At 49.5% G+C, this 24,218-nt stretch overlaps 1 protein-coding gene across 1 annotated transcript in view; it reads right to left on the reverse strand.

The window, feature by feature from the left end:
* Window positions 1-639: 639 nt before the first annotated feature.
* LOC127542324 (dynamin-1-like protein) overlaps window positions 640-24,218 on the reverse strand; it is a 55,485-nt gene continuing 31,906 nt past the window's right edge. The window contains exons 3-17 of the mRNA XM_051967796.1: window positions 20,683-20,729; window positions 20,375-20,446; window positions 20,204-20,290; window positions 18,864-19,026; window positions 18,195-18,315; window positions 9,893-10,024; window positions 9,595-9,801; window positions 8,167-8,287; window positions 6,786-6,941; window positions 6,373-6,462; window positions 5,614-5,712; window positions 4,473-4,628; window positions 1,673-1,785; window positions 998-1,157; window positions 640-886 (exon numbers count right to left, since the gene is read on the reverse strand). Coding sequence (XP_051823756.1) covers window positions 830-886; window positions 998-1,157; window positions 1,673-1,785; window positions 4,473-4,628; window positions 5,614-5,712; window positions 6,373-6,462; window positions 6,786-6,941; window positions 8,167-8,287; window positions 9,595-9,801; window positions 9,893-10,024; window positions 18,195-18,315; window positions 18,864-19,026; window positions 20,204-20,290; window positions 20,375-20,446; window positions 20,683-20,729 — 1,781 coding nt within the window. The 3' untranslated portion in view covers window positions 640-829. The remainder of the gene's footprint in view (window positions 887-997; window positions 1,158-1,672; window positions 1,786-4,472; window positions 4,629-5,613; window positions 5,713-6,372; window positions 6,463-6,785; window positions 6,942-8,166; window positions 8,288-9,594; window positions 9,802-9,892; window positions 10,025-18,194; window positions 18,316-18,863; window positions 19,027-20,203; window positions 20,291-20,374; window positions 20,447-20,682; window positions 20,730-24,218) is intronic.

Consider the following 24,218-nt stretch of genomic DNA (forward strand, 5'->3'; position numbering starts at 1 on the left):
TGATCTGATCTTACAAGGAGATGTTTGGGGCCAGAACCTGAAACAAGGTACTAAGTACAACTAATTGATATGATGCTTGTGTTCACACAAGAACTCTTTGGAGTTCACAAGTATGGGAGATTCACAAAGTAAACTTTGTAACTTTGTGAATTCACACCTCCCTATGTGCTGAAACAGGTAACTGAGGTTGCACAGTGGATAGATGTGCCTCCAAAAGGAGATCATATACAAAGAGGCTCTTAACTTTGGGTTAGTGAGCTACTGCGGGTTAGAGAGAGTTACTTAGGAACATTAAGTGGGGTCGGAGAGGAGCGCTCTGGAAGGAAGCCCACAATCCCTCTCTCTGAGGTAAGAGAGATTCATTCCATTTTCCACTTGGCTGGCTGGAGGCTGAAGAAAGCAGAGGCAGAAGCAAAGGACAAAGCTGCAAGAGCTCTTGGAACCAAGCAGAGAGTTAGGCCTCAACTAACTGGGCTATTTTGGAAGGAGAAAATAAACGTTTGCATTTTTACCAGTTGGCTGCATTTTGGGTGATTATTACTCTTAACCGAAACTAAAGCTGCCTCTAGAAAACCTCCCTGAGAAATTGTCTCCCAGAGAGAACGATCTTATATTTTAAAGAACAAGAACAGCACACTCTATCATTTCTGAGAGTTTTTATTTTATAATCTCTTTCAGAATTGTTAAACTGGATCATGAAGAAAATGGACAGAACGGACAGGCAGGAGAGAAACAGCCGAGTGTGGCATGAGGTTGGCAAAACCCTCAGCTGGCAGCTCTACCCCCAAGGGTACGGCAGACAGAGGGCAGCGGGCACGGGGCGTGCCATTCACCAGAGCTGAGTCTCTCGGATCTCCGAGATGGTCTGGTTGGCCTGCCGGAGGGCCTAAGAAAGAAAAGAAAACTGTGGGTGGCAGGAAGCATCGCTCGGCCCCAGGCACACCCTAAGGATGGGGCGGGGGTGGAAGAGGGCTCCCTGGGATCAGCAGCTCAGTACCTTGAGCATGGAAGCGGCCTCGTTGCGCTGTTGCGCCATGTTTTGGGACTCAGTCAGCAGCCCCTCCAGGAGCTGGGCCTTGTACAGCTGTCCCACCAGTTCACTCTGCAGGTGCTCTTTGACATAGTTCACCAGGAAGTGCATGACAGTTTTAGGGACACTGAGTCGGGAGACAGAGAAAGCAGGCGGGTGTAAGCTGGGAAGGTCTTACAGGGTGGGGGGGACACACTCTAAAGAGGGGAGCAAAGGGCCCCCAGGAGACCTAGAAAGACTTCCCCTTCCTGGGGGAGTTCTGATGATTCAGGTAACCTGGGTTCCGGTCTTGGCTCTCTGTGGACAATTTGCCTTCTCTGAGCCTCAGTTTCCCATTTCATCAAAAGGACAAAGGATGGTCCTTCCCTTGTTTTTCTCACAAGGATGTCATGAAGGGAAATGTAAATATACACAGAACATGCTTTAGAGAATCAAGCAGTAGAGATCTATCGATGCCCGATTCCTTCCCACCATTAATCACGCCCAGATTGTTGGGTCAAGAGAGCAGCTGATGGGGAACCCTTATGTGCACATGGACATGCAGACGCACACAGGAACAGAGACACACACACATGCACGCACATCCACAGACACACACTCAGCACACACACGCACACATACATGTGGCACACTCCTCCCTACCTGTCCTGGATGTTCTTCCGGACGATAAGGAAGTAGGACTGGAGAAGTCTGCGGATTATCTCGCAGTCTCGCTGCTCTCTTTGACTCAGCTTTCTGCAACCTGATTGCAAAGGCTGGGTGGGGTGGGGAGTGGGGGGAAACACAGGAGAAAAAGGGGGTGCCAATAAGAGGAAACATGTCCTAAAGCACCATGAGGCCGGGGAATCTGTGTGCCAGGGTCCCGCAGGCGGCTCAAGGTGGCGAGGGGTCTGGCGTAAGCCGCCCTCTCCTTGCGCTGAATCTCACTCGTCTGGGCCGTCTCTGGAGGAGCGGTGTCAGCACCACACTCGGAACTACAAGAATCTCCCCTTCTTTGAGGGGGACAGTGAGAAGGTGCTCGCCTAGGACCACCTTTTTATGGGTGCACTTTCGGTTTCCAATTCCCTCCCTCTCTCCATCCCTCACCCACCCATCCAAAGGCGATCAGCCCCGGAGTTCAGGCTCCTCTGCTTCCAGCCCAGACCCCGGAACAATCCCAGGGCTCTTCCTGGCCCCTCTACTCCCTGTTCACGCTAACATCAATGCAATTTTCCTCCTGCTTACGTGGGAGAGATCACCTTCACATCCCCACACCTTCCGCGCTGCCTACAAAGGATCCGTAGCGATGTCTCCTCCTGGCCTCGTGGTCCTCAGCCGCCTTCCCGTCGCACCCCTGAGACCGCAGCTCCCCAACGTCTCAGCCCCCACCTTTCCCACCTTACCTCCGTGCTCCGCGTAGCCTATAGCAGCTCTTGCCACCGCACGCAAACGTTCTATGTCCATGATCGTGAACGCGGAAATGCCTTAACCGATCACAATCTGGTTGTTACTCCCTCCCCTCCCTCTGCTTGGCAAGCCCATGCCCGGTCCTTCAGCTTTACCGTGCTCTTCACTCCCTCCGACCCTCAGTTCGCTGCCCACTCATCGCCCCTGCAGGGTAAACTTGGCTCTCTTCCCCATCTTGACCTTTTGGTGAAGGAGTTCAAGTCCACACGCTCCTCTGGAGCCTCGGGCCCCTTTACCCGATCATTGCTCTTGCCCTGCCGAGCCTCGGCCCTGGCGCGCCCGCTTCCCTCAGCTCACGCTTTGCTTCTACTCAAAGGGGCCGAACGAAGCCAGAGAGCCACACCACCAGTGGGCGGGGGCCATTCAAGTTTACCTTACGTGATCTCAACTGGGCCCTCCCCACAGCAAGGAGATGCTTTTCCATCTTCCCCAGGGGCTCCTTCACCCAGTCGCCCAAGCAGCCTTTGCTGCACAACTTTTCCCCCTTCCTCGAACCTCCGTGCCCTTCTCCCCTTGCTCTCCGCTTCTGGAACCCTTGCCTGATACGTCACCAAAACAAGTGCCATCACCCCGACAGCCCCCTCTCCTCTCGCCCCTCAGACGCCATCAGAGATTATCTCCTCCGCTTTGTCCCACAGAAGCGGTGGCCCTTCTTGGCAAGGCAAACGTCTGTACATGCAGAGGTCACGCCATCCCCGGCCTTCCCGTCTTCTCCCACACACGGGTTCCCGTCCCTCTCATTTGCCAGTCTCCCCCTGCCCACTGGTCACTTCCCTATTACTACAAAAATGTCTCCCTGAAAATCCTTCGCTTGGTCCCTCCCCACGGGCCATCGTCCTTGCACCTCTCCTCCCCCTTTCTGCCAAAGTCTGTGGAAGTCATCGACACTTGGTGTCTGCACTTGCTTTCCTCTCACTCTCAGTTCTACAGTCTGGCTTCTGACCTCGTCACTGCACTGAAACTGCTTCCTCCAAAGGGACCAATGTCCCATTGAATGGCAGGGACCCCGTCAGGTCATTTTCATACAGAAACAAGGGCCGCGTCCTATAGTCCGTAAGTCCTTTGGAAAGGTGGGCCCTGTAGTCGGGCAGATTCACGTCCGTCAGAGCCTGGGGGAGAGAGCTTCCGGGGGCACTCTTGGCTGCGGTCCTCCAACCTCCCCGTGCCTAGGGCACATCCCAGAATCCAGCGCCCCCTGAGAAGCTCAGCACCGGCCACTTTTGCTTTCTCTACCAACAAATCTCTCTCCCTGGCCAGGGTTAGGAATGTCTCGTTAAAACGTACAAGCAGCCTCTTGTACCGACCGAGCATGGGGTCTGTGCTGGGGAGGGCTAGATGGGGATTGCCTCCTGGGTCATTCAGTCAGCGTATTAGTAAGGCCGGTGCATTGCATGTGGGCTTTTGATCCCGGCAACGACTCTTCCCGGGATGCGGGCAGATGGCTCCCTGGGTCAATGTGAGTGATGAGTAAGAGACCCACGGAAGGGGATGAGCCAGGAAGCTGAACTGGCCCCCAGACCTCCAAGTCAGGAGTCCCATCCCCCAGTGGGGCTCCCCCTCCTGAAAGGAAGCAGGCACTTGGCGGGCAGCCCTCAAACAGTACATAGGCTCTGCAAGCCCAAGAGCAGAGGCTCTGCTTCTGGCTACCAGAGGCAACTGCAAGGAAAGCTGAGCAGAGTAAGGAGATCAGAGGCAAAGAGTAGGGACCCAAAGTCAGGGGGCTGGAGTCTTTGGGGCCTAGACTTTCGCAACAGTTAGGAAGCAAAAGCCTCTGCTTGATTTGGGAGCTACTGTCTTGGGGTCCTGTGTGAGGCAGTCCAGCTTTACTGAGGAACAACTGCACAAATGGAAGCCAGTGACCTAGGTCTCAGCAGTCGCTTAGTTTAAGGCCCCGACTTATGCAGTCACATGTGGTAGAAATTACTTTCAAGCCCGACAGAACTTTCCAGTCCCCGAAGCGAAGCCGCCATCCCCGCTGAAGACAAACGCCACTCACCACATCGAGGAAGTTGATGGCACGTATCCGGCTGGGGACAGGGGAGACACGTGACTGGGGCGGGGATCTGATGCTCTCCCTCTCCTTGGGAACAGGGTCATCCCCGACCCCGTCGCTCTTCCAGCGTCTAGCACCGTTTGCCTGGTAGGCGTCACTCTGGCCAGGATGAAGGGGAGGGAAAAGGACAGGATGTGGTGATATTCCCTATTCGTGCCCGTCCCCGAGATGGGCAGCGTGTCGGAGCGAGGCGCGTGGAGAAACCTTACTTCCACAGCCGGGTGGAAGTTCTAAAACAGAGGGTGGGACGGGGACGTGAAAGATGCCCCCTCACGTCCCCGAAAGAAGGGAAACCTTGAGCTACCAACTCTCTCCTGCGGGGTCACAAACCAGCATTGTCTCTCATTGTGCAAGGCAGAATAACCTGTCAGAGAGGGAGAATGTGCTTCTGGGACCATTGGGCAGAAGGGATTTTAGAGGCTGCAAAAAGTGGCCTCCATTGTAGCCCAAGCAGAGGTTGGCACCCCCTTCAACCACTTCACGTATCCACAGCGTTCCCATCATGCATTGTACCATCCCTCTTCCTTCCCTGACCCGTTCTTCAACCTGAGCAATGGCTCTGCTTTGAGTTTGTCTCTACATGAAAGCATGGGCACACCATAATTTACACGAAGGCCGAGCAGCTGGGTCTCAGAAGGGGGATGTCAGAAAAACCTCATATGCCCAGCAAAGGGGCGACCCAGTGAGGGAGCCGGGAGCTTCCTCAGCGTATCCAAGTACGGGGATCCCGTGGCCAAGCCTCGCCCCGACCGAGCCGAGCCAGTGCAGCGGAAAGACCTCCCCCTCCCGGTTGCCCTTTGGGCCCGGCCCCTCTTCAGAGGCTCCCAGGGTTTGAAGCCTGGGAGTGCCCTTCCTTAGAGGAGCATGGGGCTCAATTCCCCTCATCTGAGAGGAGGAAACAGGGCCAGAGGCCGAAGCTGAACTCAGATCCTCTGACTTCAACTTCAGCCCTCGGCCTGGCCCGCCACAAGGCCGCTCTGCATCGTCACTGGCACCCGTGTCACCGGGACGGCGGGAAGGGCGACTACCGGGGACTCAGTCCAGGGACCAGATGAGGGCTTGCCGGGCGACCTCCCCCAAGTACCTTGTTGCCGCTGATGGACGAAGAGACAAAAGTCATGTCGGCCAAATCCGGGTGCTTGGTGTTGATGTAGGCTAACTCAATTGCCATGAGGTTGTGAACCTACAAGAGAAGGCAATGAGGTCGCAGGAGCTGTCCCGTCTCACTCGTTCCCCCCTCCCCTTTCTACTGGCTCGTTGGGTCGGGGGAACAGAGGCGGGAGCCACGTCGAGTGGCTGGGCCAGGGGCAGCCGCAGTCAAATCGGTGACGTTTGGGTTCCCCGACGACTCCTCCATCATGCTCTCATCCCTCTCTCTGGACCGAACACGATCCCGTCCTCGTCCTGTTTGGCCTCCTCCCCCTAAGGACCCGCCCTCCTGCTGGGGGTCTGAGACCAGAGGCTTAGCCAGGAGGAGCACGGCCTCCTGGGTATTTGTTCACTCGACCATTTGCCGGGCACAGCCTATCCGCCAGGATCAGTGGGGCTCGCCCTGGAAATGATCCTGGGCAGAGGCTCGGCCGGCTTTTTGTCCCTTCAACCCCTAGCTAAAGAGCTACGCCAGCCTCTGCCCGGCCCTGTCCCTGCTTTCTCCCTTCCCCTTCCTTCCCCTGGGAAACCTTTAAATCGGCTGCTAGCTTTGCCGCCAACCACTCGTCCAGGGTATTAGCAGGTTGGGCAGGCCGGAGGATTTTGGCTCAGCATTTCCTCTGGACCCCGGGCCCAAGTGGGCGTCATTTTCCCCGAGGGCCGTTGTTTCCCAGAACGCCGCCTCGGTTATTACCATTTCATTGGTTATGGGTAACCTCTTTCTCAGGAGCCCGGTCACGACCTCCACGATGGCCTCATGTAGCTTGGGAAAGCGCAGCAGCTCCTGAGAAGGGCCAAGCTCATCAGACTCAGGCTCTGGCAGCCAGGCTGCTTCCTCCCTCCCTCCCACCCCAGCCCGAGGCCCCACCCCTTCTCCAAGCAGAGTCAGAGGACTGGCTCCTGCTCTGGACCCCTCCCCTTCTCTCTCCTCTGTCCCCTCACCCGGCCAGTTTCTTTAAATTTAATAATTCCTTTTCCTTTTCAAAGCACATGCGGAGAGTTCTCGACATTCCCCTCTGCAAAACCTTGAGTTCAGCTTATTCTCCCTTCCCTGCACGCCCTGCCTTAGACGGCAAATAATCCAGGACAGGGTCACCCTGGCCGCACCTTGGTATTATAAGTGGAACAGTGCTGGATGACCCTCTGAAGCTCCTCGTGCACCAGCTCCACGCAGCGAAGGCTAGGCTCCTCCAGCCTCTTAATCTGTCTCTTCACTAGCAGCTCAAAGGAGACCTCTGGGATGAAGAGCGCTGGCCGAGGGCCCTGGGTGGGGAAAGCAGCCCGGGAGGCTCAGCTTCAGGACCCCTGGGTCTGGAGGAAGCTGGGGAGCCCCGGCGTGGCCCTTGGAGCGGGAGCTCCCCAGGCCCATTCTCTGCCAGGGAGAGCAGTGAGTGAACAAGATGGGAAGAGGGCGGGCAGGATACTGGGGCTTTAGCTTCTCCTTTTCAGCTTCTGATTCCAACATCCTAAAATGCTTCGGGGGGAGGTGGGGTTCGGGGGGGGGGGTTCAGCACAACCAGACCAGGGTCACAGCTTGACTCCTGCCCTTCCTGGGCTCCCCCTCAGCTTGAAGGCCAAGGCTCCAGGCGAAGGGCTTTCAATGAGCACCACCTCTTGTCTCATGGGAAACGGTTCCTCCCACTCCCCTGAAACTTAACTTTCTAGCCTGCTGGTCCCCTTGCCCTCCCCTGCCCCCGACTAATGCTCTGCCAGGGGCCTAGCCTTCTATGAATGGGATCACTTCTATCAGGGTTGTTCTGCCTGCAACTCCAGAGTGAAGGCCACGGCCACAGACATGATGCAAAGACGACGACTTGAATGGGAACTTCTCTGGGTGAGCCGCGGCACAGACTCCCCGAGCCGGCCTTGTCTTGGCTCGTTGGTGGAGCCCTCTTTCTGAGCTGCTTTGGAGCCGTGTTAGGGACCCAAGGCAGAAAGCAGCCTCATTCCTGCCTGGCGTCCTCGCCAACGGGGTCGCTTGTCCGTTCTCCCCGGGCCGAGCACAGTGCCTGCCCTACTTGGAGACAACCAGGGGTGGATGGTTCACGGCAGCTGATTCACAGCCCCAGAGGGGTCCTGATCCTCAGGCTGACATTCTCCTCCTGCCTGTTTCCAAGAATTCCCCCCCTCGGCCCTCTCCCCCAAAGGCCCAAGGCCTGCTCCCCAGAAAAGCCTCTCAAAATAATTCAGTGCAAGCAGGCAAGGTTCTTCTCAGAGAAGAGGCCCCAGAGAGGGTCTGGCCAGAGTAAGACAGCTGCTGCCAATGGGCAGCAGGACTTGGGTTCTAAACCCTGCGCAGCCACCGACCAGCTGCGTAACCTCAGACAAACGTCTTCCCAGAACTGGGCCTCGGTTCCTTTGGCTGACCACAGCCTGCTGATCGAGGGATGTTTTCCCCAAAAGGTGAGACAGATCATCAGAAGCAACACCAAATCGGGGAGGGATGGGTGGGAATGGGGAGCGAGGCTGTGAAGGGGGGATCTGCTACCGTGGCATTTTGGATGGCGGTCAAGATGTCCAGGATGGTGAGTCCAGCCAGAGGATCGATGGATTCCAGAGTCCGGCAGAAGGTCTCGTGAAAGATGTAGCATATGCGAGCACCCCCACAGCTGGGGGGATGAGAAGGGAAGCATCAGGGAGGCCCCGGGCCCAGGGCCCTTCCCAACCCTCAGCCTCCCCTATCCCTTGCCTCAGGCCAAAGGCAGACACAGAAACAGAAAGAGCACTGGAGAAACAGATAAAAGCACAGACAAGGGATGGCTGGTCAAGATTCTGGGCCTTCTTCTACTTGGACAAACCACTCCCTGTGAAGTTTCTCCAGCAAGCCATTTGCCTTCCTGGGGCCTTAGTTTCCCTATTTCCCAAAAACAAAGTGCCTAGGTCCTCTTTAACGTGCTCTTCCAGCTCTTCCCATTTCCCATCTTCCAGCTCTTCCCATCTCCTATCTTCCAGCTCTTCCCATTTCCCGGGCTCCATGAAGCATCAGGAAGCAGCGAAGGGGTGCTGCAGTGGATAGAGGGCTGGGCCTGTAGTCAGCAAGTCCCAAGTTCGAATCTGGCCTCAGACCCTTACTGGCTGAGGGACCCTGAGTGTGATTTCACCCACTTGGTCTTAATCCCCTGGAGAAGGAAATGTCCAACCCCTCGCTCACTTTGCCAAGAGGAGCCCACGGACGGCACTGGTGTGCTGCGGGCCAGACAATCGCAGACAGCGCTCACAGCTGAACTACAAGCGTCAAGTCACATTCACACAAGATGAGAGAGAGGCTCGTGCCTGAAGTTTCCCGAGCTTCCTTCCAGCTGGGCCCCAATGCTCCCACGTCACAGCTGCTAAGTTAGGCCTTGCTCTTCAGCATACCTCATGTCTCCTCTCCTACGCCTGGTAGCTGCCTGATCAGGTCTAGGCTCGTCCCTCCCCTCCCCAATCAGAACCACAGCCCTTTGAGCTGGCCTGTCTTTTTGGGTTCTGTGTTTACTAAGGCTGTAGCACTGTGCCTGGCACCCAGGAAACCCTTAATAATCAAGTCCTTGGTGACCTATCAATTGCTATTTGGGCTTTTTGGAGAATGACCCCCAGACTTTGGAGGGAAGAGTGGCCCAGCAGCCTTCTCAGACCAGAAGCACTGGGGGGAGAGGGGTCTCACATCCCAAATTCAACCCTCCCAAAAACTCTCCCCCACCATGGAGTTTTTTGGGTTCAGTCATTTCCCATGGCCAACTTCATCATCCCTCTTGGGGTTTTCTGGGAAGTCTGGAGGTAAATCACAACTGCTTTATGTTATCCAAAGCCGCTGCCCAACTTCCAAATAACTGGCCCAAGCTCTCTGGGCATCATCCTAGCAATTCCCGGTCCCAGTGGCCCTTATCGATTTGTATCTTCTGCTCCCTCCCCCAAACCGAACCTTCCCGAAACTCACAGTTCTGAGGTCTCGATGTTCTTTGCTGTTCCTTCAATGGTGTTGCAGTATTCGGTGGCAAACTTGGTGATGATCTGCAGCAGAGTGGCGTTCTGGTCTTGAACAGGCTGCCCATAGCTTTGCAGCATTGACTGGTACTGGGCTGTCAGCACATTCACACGGGTCTTTAGTTCAGGCAGGCAGTCTCGGATGTGGTGCATGAAAAGCCTAAGGCACGGAGCATAAGGACCAAGCCCAAGTGACTCCTGGGAACTCTTCAGCTCTACCCCCGGCCTGCCCCAACCAGCCCTCACGGCACCTGTTGAGTGTCTTGGCAAGAAAGGGTGTTCCATTCTGGCTGGCCAGGGACGGGTATTTCTTCTGCAAGAAGACCTGCTCATCACACAGAACCTCACTGATGCTTTTGTGGGTGAGGAGATCATGTTGGTTCCTGTGAAAAGGATCAAGTTTCAGTCTCGGATCATGCAGCTCAGTAATAGAGTATGGAAACGAGATTCTGAGGAATAGGAGGAGGTGTGGGAATAACAGCTTACTGTGTCTATACAACATTTTCTTCATTAAAAAGATGCTTTTTCCTGGAGCTATTAATGAATTTGTAAAGGAATCCCATTTTACAACAAACTGGGAAAGCATTTTTACAGTCAAAGTTTCTGATAAAGGCCTCATCTCCAAAATGTATAGAGAAATGACTCTAATTTATAAGAAACCAAGCCATTCTCCAATTGATAAATGGTCAAAGGATATGAACAGACAATTTTCAGATGAAGAAATTGAAACTATTTTTAATCATATGAAAAGATGCTCCAAGTCATTATTAATCAGAGAAATGCAAATGAAGACAACTCTGAGATACCAGTACATACCTGTCAGATTGGCTAAGATGACAGGAAAAGATAATGATGAATGTTGGAGGGGATGTGGGAAAACTGGGATATGGATATATTGTTGGTGGAATTATGAATGCATCCATCCATTCGGGAGAGCTATCTGGAATTATGCCCAAAAAGTTATCAAACTGTGTATACCCTTTGATCCAGCAGTGTTCTTACTGGGCTTATACCCCAAAGAGATACTAAAGAAGGGAAAAGGACCTGTATGTGCCAAAATGTTTGTGGCAGCCCTGTTTGTAGTGGCCAGAAACTGGATATTGAATAGATGCCCATCAACTGGAGGATGGTTGGGTAAATTGTGGTATATGAATGTTAGGGAATATTATTGTTCGGTAAGAAATGACCAGCAGGATGAATACATAGAGACTTACAGGAACTGATGCTAAGGGAAATGAGCAGAACCAGGAGCTCATTATACACTTCAACAATGATACTGTATGAGGATGTATTCTGATGGAAGTGGATTTCTTTGACAAAGAGAAGATCTAACTCAGTTCCAATTGATCAATGATGGACAGAAGCAGCTACACCCAAAGAAAGAACACTGGGAAATGAATGTAAACTGTTTGCATTTTTGTTTTTCTTCCCAGGTTATTTCTACCTTCTGTATCTAAGATATACTGTGACATATATAACATGTATAAGACTGCTTCCCGTCAGGGTTGGAGGTAGAGGGAGGGAGGGGAAAAATCGGGAACAAAAGTGAATGCAAAGGATAATGTTGTAAAAAGTTACCCTGGCATGGATTCTTTCAATAAAAAGTTATTTTAAAAAAATTTGAAAAAAAGTAAAAAGGTACAAACACACACACACACACACACACACACGAAATGACCAGCAAGATGATTTCAGAGACTTGGAGAGACTTACATGAAATGATGCTGAGTGAAATGAACAGAACCAGGAGATCATTATATACTTCAATAACGATACTGTATGAGGATGTTTTCTGTTGGAAGAGGATTTCTTCGATAAAGAGAAGATCTAATTCAGTTCCAGTTGATCAATGATGGACAGAAGCAGCTACACCCAGAGAAAGAACACTGGGAAATGAATATAAACTGCTTGCATTTTTGTTTTTCTTCCCAGGTTATTTTTACCTTCTGAATCCAATTCTTCCTGTACAACAAGAGAACTGTTCGGTTCTGGACACATATATTGTATCTAGGATATACTGTGCCATATTTAACATGTATAGGACTGTTTGCCATCTCGGGGAGGGGGTGGAGGGAGGGAGGGGTAGAGTCGGAACAGAAGTGAGTGCAAGAGATTATGTCGAAAAAAAATTACCCATGCATATGTACTGTCAATAAAAAGTTATATTAATAAAAAAAATGCTCCTCAGGCAAAGTAGGGGAAAGAGTAGTGCATAAGACCTTGCTTGCTCTCAGTTTTCAACAAATTCTGTTTCCCTTTCTCACTGCCTCATGGATAATCTCTTTGTACACACAGGAGACCCACTGGTGGTAGACAGTTTTTTGGGTTGCACTTGGCTTTATTAAACCAAATGCTCTTGGACAGTCAGCAAGAAGCTGTCACTTTCTCAACCACTGCCTTCTGCTGCATTTGACCAGCCTCTTCTGAATATTCTCTCCCCTCTCTGGTGACCTCCCTACCTGTCTGACCATGCATTCAGTCTCCCTTGCTGGCTCCTCATCTTTATCTCATCCCCAATGATTGAGAAGTCCTCAAAGACTGCCTCAGTGATCTCCTCAACTTGTGCATTTCTTTTCTTTCTTTCTTTTTTTGAACATCCCAGTTAAACAACATAATAGAGAGCTAATTATTGTAAAAATAATGTAATTGACATTTAGAGTCAAAAGTCAATTTTCATTAAGGAGACAACTTTCTGTAATATATGAACAGAGCCTTATTCAAATTAATTTCATTCAAAGTATAAAAATGACTTCTAGAGACACTGTGTTAGAGAACTCAAAGGCAAAAATGAAAAACAGTTCATGTCCTCCAGGAGTTCACATTCCTTTGATATAGACAAGTAAAACCTTTGTTCAATATTGTTTCTTTGCAAATTTGATGGATCAACAAATGTTCAGAAAATATTTACTAGGTGTAGAGTTCTATGAAAAGTGTTAGAATCCACAATTTGAAGATATTAAATTATTTTCCAATTGCATGTAAAAATGGCATGTAAAATGATCAGTTACATGTCAAAAACTTTGAATATTCTCTTTTTAAAATCCTGAGATCCAAATCTCTTCCTTCTCTCTCCCCCAATTGAAAAGACAAGCAATTTGCTACAGGTTATAAATGTGCACTCATATGAATATTTTTCTATTAATCATGTGAAAGAAAACTAGTCAAAAACCCAACATCAACCAAGAAAAATTAAGAAAACTTAAAAAATAGGCTTCTATCAGCCTTTTATCCATTCTTTCTTGGGGTGTTCTCCCATGTATTTAACCATCAGCTCTAAGGAGATGACTTCCAGATCAACATATGGGGTCTCAGTCCCATGAACTTCGGTCCTTCATTGCCTAAAAAACATTCCAAGCTGGTGTGAACCAGAGACATTTCAGACTCAGCAAGTCCACAACCGAAATTCCAATTTTTCCTTTGAAGCCCGATGAAAATCTCTTTATACACATGGGGGACACACTGTGGTGGACTGTGTTTTGGGTTGAACTTGGCTCTGCTAAACCAAAAGTCACCCAAATTAGTATGTATTTAAATGTTCTGAATTTATTCTTTTTGTGTTTATTTTGTAGACAGGCATTGGTGCACTGGTTCCTGGTTAGAAGATGACACCATAAAGAGTCGGAACTGTTTCCTTGTAGTTACAACTCCAGCACTGGAAGGAGATTTTTATAATTATTAAAGGGGCCAGAGCCAAGATAGCAGAGTAGCTGGAGCATTTGAGCTGAACTCTCCCAACATTCCCCTCTAAACAACTTTAAAGTAATGTGTCAAATAGACTTCTACAGTGGCAGATCCAATCCAAAGCCTGTGAGATCATTTTCTAACCTACTAATCATTATTCTTAAGAGAGGGATACAAGTGGACACCAAGAAGTTTGGTCCATTATCTTTAACTTTGCAGGTGGAATGAAACAATGAATGTTTCTTAGGCACAGGAGTTTAGCTTCCCTCTGAGTTAGTTTTAAGGTATAATTAATGGGAAAAATTGTTGTCCACCATGTCTTCAGCTCCTAGGGAAATACCAAGACATCTGTTGTTACTTTTAAGTTCTGAAGCTAGCTCTAAGAGATATGCCGTCCACCCTTGCTGGTTCTTGTACAATTAGGGATGGTACTCTCTTCCTTCTTGGAGGCTGGGGGGGGGTCTCCTATCCTTGTTTCAGTATCAATATTCTCATTGTACAGATGGACACCATAAATCAATGAAACATTCCTCTAAGACAAAAGGCGGGCTGCTCAAAAATGCAGAAGCCCTTTTTGAAATGGCAAGGAACTGGAAACTGGAAACAAATAAATTCCCCATCAATTGGGAAATGGCTGAATAAGTTGTGGTAAATGAATGCCATGGAATATTATTGTTGTTAGAAACGACCAGCAGGAGAATTTCAGACAGGCCTGGAGAGACTTACATGAACTGATGCTGAGTGAAATGAGCAGGACCAGGAGATCATTGTATACAGAAAAAACAAGATTCTGTGATGATCAATTCTGACAGATGTGGATCTTCTTAGCAATGAGGTTATTCAGGTCAATTCCAATGGAGCTGTGATGGAGAGCCATCCGCATCCACAAAGAAGACTAAGGGGACTGAATGTGGATCACGACATAATATGTGCACTTTTTGTGTTGTTGTTTTCTTGCCTTATTTCTTACTCACTTTTCCCTTTTTAATCTAATTTTTCTTTTGCAGCATGATCAATATGGAAATGTGTATAGAGAAGAATTGCACAAATTTAATATGTATTGAAATACTTGCTATCTAGAGGAGGGGGGATACTAGGAAGGGAAGGAGAAAAATTTGGAACACAAGGTTTTGCAAGAGTGAATATTGAAAACCATATATATATGTGTGTGTATGTATGTATATATATATATATTTAAAAGGCTATTGTCAAAAAAATTAGAACATAAATAAAATGAGAACAGACAAGGAAAATAAATGAGGGCAATGTGTATATATATAATTGGAACCTAAATAGGGAAAATAATACATCATAGAATTGAGAGTGATAGGTGAAGACTTCTCAGAATCACTAGGATAAATTTATTCAAACCTTAATCTTGAGTTTTATTTACCAAAAATCATCTGACTTAAAACAGGAACTCCAAGTCCCCCTCCCCTAAGCCTTTTCCACATCAGCAGGAGTCATAGCAGATGAGGTTATGAGTGCTTTTAGGATTTTGTATTGGTTAATTTCTGTTTCCTTACCCCCACCATCCCCGTCACTGGGATTGGAAGCCAGTGGTGGATGAGGGATCTTTGAGTGAGGGGTATAAAATTTGGTGTTATCCTTTTTTAATTTGCCTCTCCTTGCCTGACTGCTTGTTGGGAGCAAGATGAAGCAATGAGAATACAAAGCAATCATTCTTGGAAAATGAGACAATGCTATGCTTAGCAAATCCTAGAAAATCAACTGAAAAAATAGTTGAACCAATGAACAACTTTAGCTAAGTTGCAGGATATAAAATAAACCCACTTAAATCATCAGCATTTCTATATATTACCAACAAAATCCAGCAGGAAGAGACAGAATGACAAAACCCATTTAAAATAACTACAGACAGTATCCAATACTTAGTCTGCATACTAAGACAAACCGAGAAACTTTTCTTGCAAAAAACAGACCAAAACAATTGGAGAAATATTAAGTGCTGATGAGTAGGATGAGTCAATGTAATAAAAATGATAATACTCCCTAAATTACTTATTAAGTGTTATACCAATCAAGTTACCAAGGAATTATTTTAGAGAGCTAGAAAAAACAATAAACTTCATTTGAAAGAACAAAGGTCAAGAATATTAAGAAAATCAATGAAAAAAAAAAGTGTGAAGGAAGGTGACTTAGCAGTACCAGATCTCAAACTACATCATAAAGCTGTGATCGCCAAAGAAATCTGGTACTGTCTAAGAAATAGGAGTGCTCCATCAGTGGAACAGACTAGGTACAAAATATGCAGGCGTAAATGAGCACTGCCACCTAGTGTTTGATAAAGTCAAAGATCTAAGCTAAGCTCTCGGGACGAGAACTTATTTGAGAGAAACTTCTGGGAAAACTGAAAAGCAGTCGAGGAGAAATTGGTCACAGAGCAACATTTCACATTGTGTATCCTATACATACACCCAAGTGTGTCCATGATTCAGATATTAAAGGGTAACATAAACAAATTAGGAGAGCGTGGGAGAAAATTACCTGTCAGATCGATGGAGAAGGGAAGAGCTTATGACCAAAAAGAGAGAGACAATCAAGGGAGGTCAAACAGGTCATTTGGATGACATGAATTAAAAAGGTTTTGCACAAACAAAAGTAAAATTAGTCGGAGAACAGGAAACTGAGGGGAAATTTTACAGCACTTCCCTGATAAAGGCATCATTTTTCAGATAGGAACTAAATCAAATTTATAAAAAGAAGAACCATTGTTCAGTTGATAAATGGTCAAAGGATGTGAGCAGGCAGTTTCAGAAGATGAAATCAAAGCTATCAATAATCGTAGAGAAAAAAGTTCTAAATCACTACTCACTAGAGAGCTCTATAAAACCTTATAAGCTCTATAAAATACTCTATAAAGGCAAATTACAAGCACTCTGAGGTACACCTCACACCTACCAGACTTACATAACAGAAAAGAAAATAATAAATTTTGGAAGGAATGTGGAAAAATTGGGACACTAAGGCATTGTTGGTAGAGTTGTGAATTGGTCAGATCTTTCTGGAGAACAATGCGGAGTTATACCCAAAGAGTTATATAAGTGTGTACCCTTTGACCCAGCGATCCCAAAGAGATCCAAGAAAAAGCAAAGGGACCTGTATGTATAAAATATTTTTGGTATTGCTTTTTTTGTGGTGGCAAAGAACTGGAAACTGAGGAGATGCCCATCAACTGACAAATGAGTAAATAACTGGGGGCATATGATTGTGATGGAACATTACTGTGCTATTAGAAATAATGAGCAGGATGACCTGATGCAAAATGAAGTAAGCAGTACCAGGAGAATTTGGTTTTCAATTACAGCAGTATTGTAAGAATACGCAACTGTGAAAGATTTAGCTACTCTGATCGAGACAATAATTCAAGACAATTCCAAAGGACCCGTGTTGAAAACGGACAGACCTGGTGACCTTGGGAGTGCAGACTGAAGCCCATTGTTTTTTACAACATGGCTAATATGGAAATAGCTTTTCATGACTTCACTTTGTGATGGGTATGGTATTTCTTGCCTTTTCAAAGGGTGGGAGAGGGGCTGGAGGAGTGAGAAAACTTGAAGGCAAAATAAAAAATGTTTTAAAAAAGCTTTTTGATTGATCACATGAAAAGACTATCCTTCCAAACTTTCTAGTTGCTCTGGATATTATCACTCTCATCCAAGTCAAAACCTCTGTTATTGATATCCTTTTTCTTTCCTCACATCCCACATTCAAATCAACACTGAAGATTCTAGGAGCCTGACACTTTTTGCATCCATCCCCTTTACTTCCTTCATGGGCCCCATCAGCCCAGGCCCTCAATCACCTCTCCCTGACTCCTACAATACAGCAGGGCTCTCAACGTTACAATTCTCCCCCCTCCAACCCATTCTCATTTATGTACTATTTAAATTTCAGCAGTGTCTCCTTTTTCCAGTTAATGGAAAGATAGTTTTCAACCTTCATTTTTCTAGGATTTTGAGCTGCCAATTGTTTTTCTCCCTTCTCTCTCCCCTAGACAGCAGGCCTGTACAATATTTTATGCATATTTCCATATTAGTCATCCAACCTATTCTTTAAATAGCTGCCAAAGGGATTTCCCCCTGCTTGATAAACTCTAGTAGTTTCCATTACCTTTCATATTAAATACAAATTTGATTGCCATTGAGAGGCCTTCACAATCACGTTCCAGCTTTCATTTGCAGGCCTACTGCACTGTCACTCGCCTTCCCACACATTATACTCTAGCCAAGTTGGAGAGGGCTTGCTGCTTGCTCCCCACTCCCCGTTCCATCTTTGCCCTTTGTGCCTTGGAAATGACTAGGCCCTGTGCTTGGAAGGTTGCGTCTCATCCCGTCCTCCGCTTTATGCTTCTCCTGGCATCCTGCTGTTAGGAGGGCGTTCCTGGGGCTCCTCACCACCTCAAGCCCTCACGCTGCCCCTGTTAATGCCATCTGAGGTCACCTTCTATCTCCCCTGTTGGGTATCTCCTAAATCCGGGGTTACTTGACTGCTGTCCCCCTCATCACATTGGGAGCTTGAGGGCAGCTACTGTTTTTGCAGATTTTGGGTTCTTGGTGTGAGAGAAACCGTGCGCCTCCTCCCAGTCTAGACTCTGTCATTTTAAGGATTTTGCTTCTGCGTCTCACTGAGGAGATTACTCCCCCTGCTTTGGACTTTGGAGAAGAAGGGAACTCACCTCATTGGTGAACTCGCCAACACAATGTCCCCAAAGCCCTCAGAAGCTTATCTGTGTGTGAGTCAGTGGTTTCCGTCTCACTCGGTCCCCTTCTCCCGGCTCCGGTCTCCCCTCAGCCACCTCACTGCTGCCGGACGCCTCTCAAGGGGGACGACTGAGAGGGCTCTACTCACCGATTCACCACCCCAATAATGCCCAGCTTCACGGGGACGACTCGGCCCGTCAGCACATCCATCGCGTCCGTCCCAGCATCCATGAGGTCCAGCTTAGTGATCACTGCCAAGGTTCTGCGTCCTAAGAAGTGGGAAGAGCCGAGATCGGCTTCAGACTTCTAGCCCAAGGTCCAGACACAGAGGTAGGGATATTGGGTGGCTTTTAGGGGGCCCTCCGTCCCATGCATGAGCTGGCTGGGGAGAACTGGACGTCCTCGGAACCGCAAAGTGGCCCTCACGTTAGCTGCTCCCTCTCAGGCTAGGCCACACGGTCAAGGGCTTTATTAGGCAAGCAGAGTTCTTGGCCCCAAAGACAGAAGTCAACAGCCCTACAGGGGGGAAAAGCAGTGGCTCCTCCCCTGGCGTCCTTTCCTAATAAGGATACTGATGCCGGGAAAGGAAAATTGCCGGCTCAGGGTGAGGCCTTCCATCACAAAGCTGGAAGAAGGCCTAAGTAGCCACCCAGGTCCAACACTACGTTCTCTAAGGGAAATAAACCCAAACGCCTTAGTCAAGGCCATGCAGTTACTGGCCCAGTCAGGCGGCCTCCGTCCCAGCACTGCCGGTCCCCCTCCCAGCACTGCCAGCCTCCCTCCCACCACTACCCAAACCCTCCCAGCATCCCCGTACCATCAGGATCCACCTCCCGGGCAAGTTTCAAGGATTCTGAAGTGGACATGTCTGTGTTGGCAGCAGTGACAGCCAGGATGAGGCAGCTGGGGTTAATGATGTAGGACAGGTTCAGGTCTCTGACCAGCATCTCGATGTCGGGGGGTTGGTCCCCCACGGGAACCTGGCAGCAGGAGACAAAGCTCAGAAAAAAGCCCCGGCTGCTCTCGCAAACCCCCCTAGGCCCCCGGGATAGCCATGACCACCCAAAGGGGATGGGCAAGGGCAAGGGCAGCTGGGAAAGACCAGAGGTTGTACCTAAGCCCAGACTCAGACAGAACAATCTTCCCATTCTGGAGCTTTCTCAGGGGGACGGGGGAGGGAGAGACAAAGGAATTAAACAATATTGAATGCCCGGCAGGGATGGCATTGTTAAGGCCACTGTAAGAAGGAAGGGGAGGAGAAAAAGACTATCATGGCTTCTGTCATCTCTGCCCCAGTCAATCAGCCAACAAACATGGAGGGCCAGCTAGGTGGTCCAGTGGACTCAGGAGAGATTGAGTTCCAGTCTGGCCTCAGATACTTGACCTGTACTAGCTGTGTCACCTTGGCCAAGTCATTTAACCCCAATGGCCTTACCATGGGAATGAAGGAAGGAAGAAAGGAAGGAAGGAAGGAACTTTTCTTAAGTGCCTACTATGGGCCAGGTACTATACTAAGCTAGGAATACAAAAAGAGGCAAGAGGCAGGGTCTTCAAGGACTCAGAGTGTCATGGGAAAGACAACATGCAAACAAACAGACATTAAACACTGTGCATGCAGGAGACACAGATTTTCCACAAAGGAAAACCACCGGAATGAAGAGGAGATGCGGAAGACTTCCTAAATTCAACCCAGCCCAGATTAGAAGGGAAGTGGAAGCTGCAAAATCATTTTACAGCCGGCATTTCTGATAAAGGCCTCATTGCTCAAATATAGAGAGAACCCAGTCGAATTTACACAGATCCAAGCCATTCCCCAATTGATAAATGATCAAAGGCTATGAGTAGACAACATTCACGTAAAGAAATTTAAGCCATTTCTAGTCATATGAAAAAATGTTCTAAATCACTAGTGAATAGAGAAAGGCAAATTAAGACAACCCTGAGGTACCACTTCACACCTCTCAGATTGGCTAACATGACAGGAAATGGTAATGATGAATGTGGGAGGGGATGCGGGAGAACTGGGACATTGATGCATTGTTGGTGGAGTTGGGAACTGATCCAGTCTGAAGGGCAGGAGAGATGGGAGTTTGAGTCATTAGCAAAAAGAGGGTCATTAAACCTATGGGAACCAATGAGATCCCCAAGAGAACATACCTTGGTCAATCCAGGCAAGTCAACCAGAGTCAAATTGAGGACTTTAGAGGAATAGATCGTCATGTACATTGGGGCAAGACTGATGGCCTGCGGGAGGAGAGTCAAGGTCAGGTCCACTGCACTTGGACAGGGTAGGAGCAAACCAGGGACGGCTGTGCCTCCTGTGCTCACCTTATTAGTCCCGGTGATCCGCTCTGTCTCATTAGAAATTTCCTTTGGGATTTCGTGAAAATCTGTAAATATCTGAAGAGGAAAGAGAATTATCCATTCCTAAAGGTTTTCAGTTAAAGTCACTCAATAAGGATCGTGGCCTCTACCCTGCCCCGCAATCACTCCCCCGACAGCATCACTCCTGGAAGTCCATGTAGCCAGACGGGTTGTGGGTGAGCCAGGAAAAGGTGATGTGCAAAGGGAGAAGAGGAAGATTGCCAGCAATGATCCAGTCTGGCAAATGGGCTGAGCTGGAGGGGTTGGGATACCTTATGTTTGCTGTGCAGGAAAGTGGCCCATTCCTCTGCTTGGATATCTGTGGGGACAGGAGGAAAGGGGAGGGTCAGCACCTCCCTTGCCATTACCAATCACCTCATAAGGGGAGGAGAATGGGATGAAGGGCCATCTGCCCAGGGCGGAGCCATTTCTATCCCCCATCCAAGACACAGCATCACTGTGGCCTTCATAGTAAAAATACCACTATATGGCCGCCACCTCTGACTGCCTAAGGCACACGTGGAGGCCCCTATTGCTGGGGGAAGAGCAGAAAGGATGCTGCATCGGGAATCCCAGACCTGTGTTCAAATCCCTGCTCTGCAGCATCCTCTTTGTACTGGGGGAAGCCACTTACGAAGCCTGGAGCTCATCTGTAAAATGAGTACGGGGTCTTCCAGCTGTAAAGCTTGGAGCCTGCAGGGCTCGGGTGCAGGTCTCCTTCAGGAGGGACATCCTGGCTGGGTCAAGTCTCCAAGCCAGCAGGTGGCTGTGGCCCAGCTCTGCCCTTCTCTCCTACCTGCCCCCTGCCCCTTTCCCCATCCTCACATGTCTCCGGGGATGTTGCCTGCCGCTCCTCCACGGAGGCTACGTGCACCAGCTGAAGGATCAGGGGCCTGCGAGTCATGATTCCAGAACCCTTTGGAAGGAAGTCCCGGCCCACAATGCTTTCCAGAAGCGAGCTCTTTCCACTGCTCTGTAATCACAACAGGCCCGAAGGGGTGGCTCAGGGGCTTCTGGGAAGTAGCCTCCCGCGGCTCCTTCCCCTCTGAGCTTAGCCCAACCCATCACCCCTGACTCCCCAATCTCAAGGTAAATACAGGGCTGCAGTAGGGTACAGTGGGAGGAGTACGGGACTGCATTCGGGAGGTCAGGGTTCTCCCTCTGCCACTCTGGAGAACTTTCTCGGGGCCTCACTTTTCTCCCGTGGAAAGGAAGCTTGGTTCGGCTGGCCTGGCAGAGAAATGCCCCTCCCCTGGCTGAGGGCCCCCTGGGGGAGGCGCACTTTCCCCTACGGCCACCCTCAGAGTTCCCGGATTCCTTTGGTTATGACGGCCTCCCTGCGCATGCCCAGCAAGAGCTCCATCCCATACCCGTGGCTGAGGCCCACCTGATGGTGGCGCACTTTCCCGTACTGCCACCCTCAGAGTTCCGGGATTCCTTTGGTTATGGCGGCCTCCCTGCGCATGCCCAGTAAGAGCTCTATCCCATCCCACCTGGTGGTGGCGCACTTTCCCTACAGCCCGTTCTCACGCCCTTATGGCGTCCACCTCTCTTGGGAATAGGAAGGGCCCCTGAGAGAAATCTAAGCTAGGTGGAAGGGGCCAATTTGAAGGCACCCCGCCCTGCAATGGAGGAAAGGAGAGGGAGAGATGAAGCTCCTACTGTGTGGGGGAGAGGAAAGACTAGGCCTGAGGGGGTGGGGAGGGAGGACCTAGGCCCACGGCCCCTCCAGCCTCTCCCCAGGGAGAGCAAGCAGTACCTGAGAGCCAAAGATCACAATCTGTGGGAGCTGGATGATCTCCCTGCCCACCACACTGAAGACCTCTTGTAGCTTGGTAATAACGGGGATTAGGGGCTCCATGGCGGTGGCCTAGAGGCGGGAAGCTGGGGGGCCTCCGATCTCCTCAGCAAATTTCTGAGGAGAAAATTATCAATTGAGCGAGATCCGAAGGGATCACATCGCCTCCCATGCGAGCAGAGGCAAGGCCGGGGGTGCTGTTGGCATAGTACCCCCCACCGCTGCCCCCAGCCCAGCCCAGCACCTACCGCCCTAAGCTCCGGGAAGTGCCCTCACAGACTCACGCGGTGCCGGCCAGCCCCTCTACTTATACATCCACCTCCCTATAAGGGTCTCTATCATTGGTGGAATTCCGCTTGTCCTTCCACAACCATGTATGGGTCTCTGTCATTGGTGGAGCTTCCCCTAGCCACACCCCCTGCAGTCCCTTTTGAAGGCCAGCGGGGGCGCTCTAGAGCAGAGCTTCTTGCGTTTTTTTCCACACACGAGATTTTTAGCGACCCCATAGATACATCGATGTAGAAAAAGGCATTGAAATCAAACATCTCTTGATGCTGGATCACAAAGAAATCTATTTTGAAACCGTTCTTCGGTGGGGGACATACGTATAATACTAACTAGTAAAGATGAAAGCAGATGTGCTTGCGAGGGAGAAGGACGTGAGGGTTTGCTTTTGCGTGAACAAGTCCGTCTCGGAGGGATATTTGATACGTTTTACTGTCCTTCCTGTCAGTCACAGGAGCTGTCTGGGGGCACCAGCCCCACGCTCGGAAGCTTTGCCCTGGAATATCCCCGCCAGGAAATAAGCCACAGCTTGAGCCTGGGCCCTGATTGGCCACGGGCTCTCCCTCTTTTTCCTCCGCCCCAGGCCCAGCATTTCTGCCTCCAGCGCAGCCCTTTCCCCCCGCTAACCCTCGCTGAGGCAGCTGCTTGTCCTGTGCCCGGAGCCGGGCCTCCTCTCAGCCAGGCCCGAATTCAAATCAGACACTAGACCTCGTTGGCTCGTTGACCTCTGGGGATCCCATGTACAGCCGGGCCGGCTAACCGCTTATTCTCTCTGTCTCTGTCTGTCTGTCTGTCTGTCTGTCTCTGTTCTGTCACAGCCTAACTAACTGGAAAATAGGTTTTTCCTGATGGCCCACGTATGACCCCTATCCAGTTACTGGCTGTCTCGGGAATAGGGGAGGGGAGGGAGAGCATTTAAAACCCAAAATATTTTAAAACAGATGCTTATGATTGTGTTTCCTCATCACTGAGAAAAAAACTCAACCCTTTTAAATTCTGAAAATGAAACAGGGAAAACATAGAAGGAATAAAAGTTTGCCTCAGGATTAATGAAACCCAACAGAGGCCATTGTCCAAGAGCTTTCTCCTCTCTTCTTCATTTCAGAGGCTCCCCTGAGCCATTTCACATTGGGAGAAATGCTGAAAAGTTGCGTTTCCACCGTGTGGCAAGCTTTGGGGTCGTGTGGGATTGGGACAGTGGCTACCACTGACCAAGGGGTTTTCAGCATGTGAGAGGTTAAGGAAGGTTAGGATTCACAGAACAATTAAGTGATCCGTAGGAGCCTTGAGCCAACGAGAAATTGGGGGCTAGGAAGGCCCAGGTGCAGTCAGCACATCAGAAAGGGTCTGGTGGTTTTGAGAAAACCACAAAGTTAAGATAATAGCCCCTCCAGCCCAAACTAGTTGGGTCAGCGACCTGAATTGCTCAAACCACTGCTGTCCCTGCTTAATAGGCTAATGGAATATTAAACAACACACCCCAGAGGAGGAGTTTTCTGCCATTTTTGAACATGGGATGTATTGGGGGGGGGGGCATGTTTTATACATATTAAGTGGGAACACGTACTGGGCATATCAGAAAGACTGTAACTCGATAAAAAGGACCCATCCGTTTTCTGAAGAGAGGAGCTGTGTCACAGCAGCAAGTATAGAGGTTCCCCCATTTCTGTACTCAGTGCTCCCTCTTCCCCAGGAAAAGTGTGGCTTTCCTCTGGCCAGAAATGC

The sequence above is a fragment of the Antechinus flavipes genome, chromosome X, assembly GCF_016432865.1.
Source record: "Antechinus flavipes isolate AdamAnt ecotype Samford, QLD, Australia chromosome X, AdamAnt_v2, whole genome shotgun sequence".
Lineage (NCBI taxonomy): Eukaryota > Metazoa > Chordata > Mammalia > Dasyuromorphia > Dasyuridae > Antechinus > Antechinus flavipes.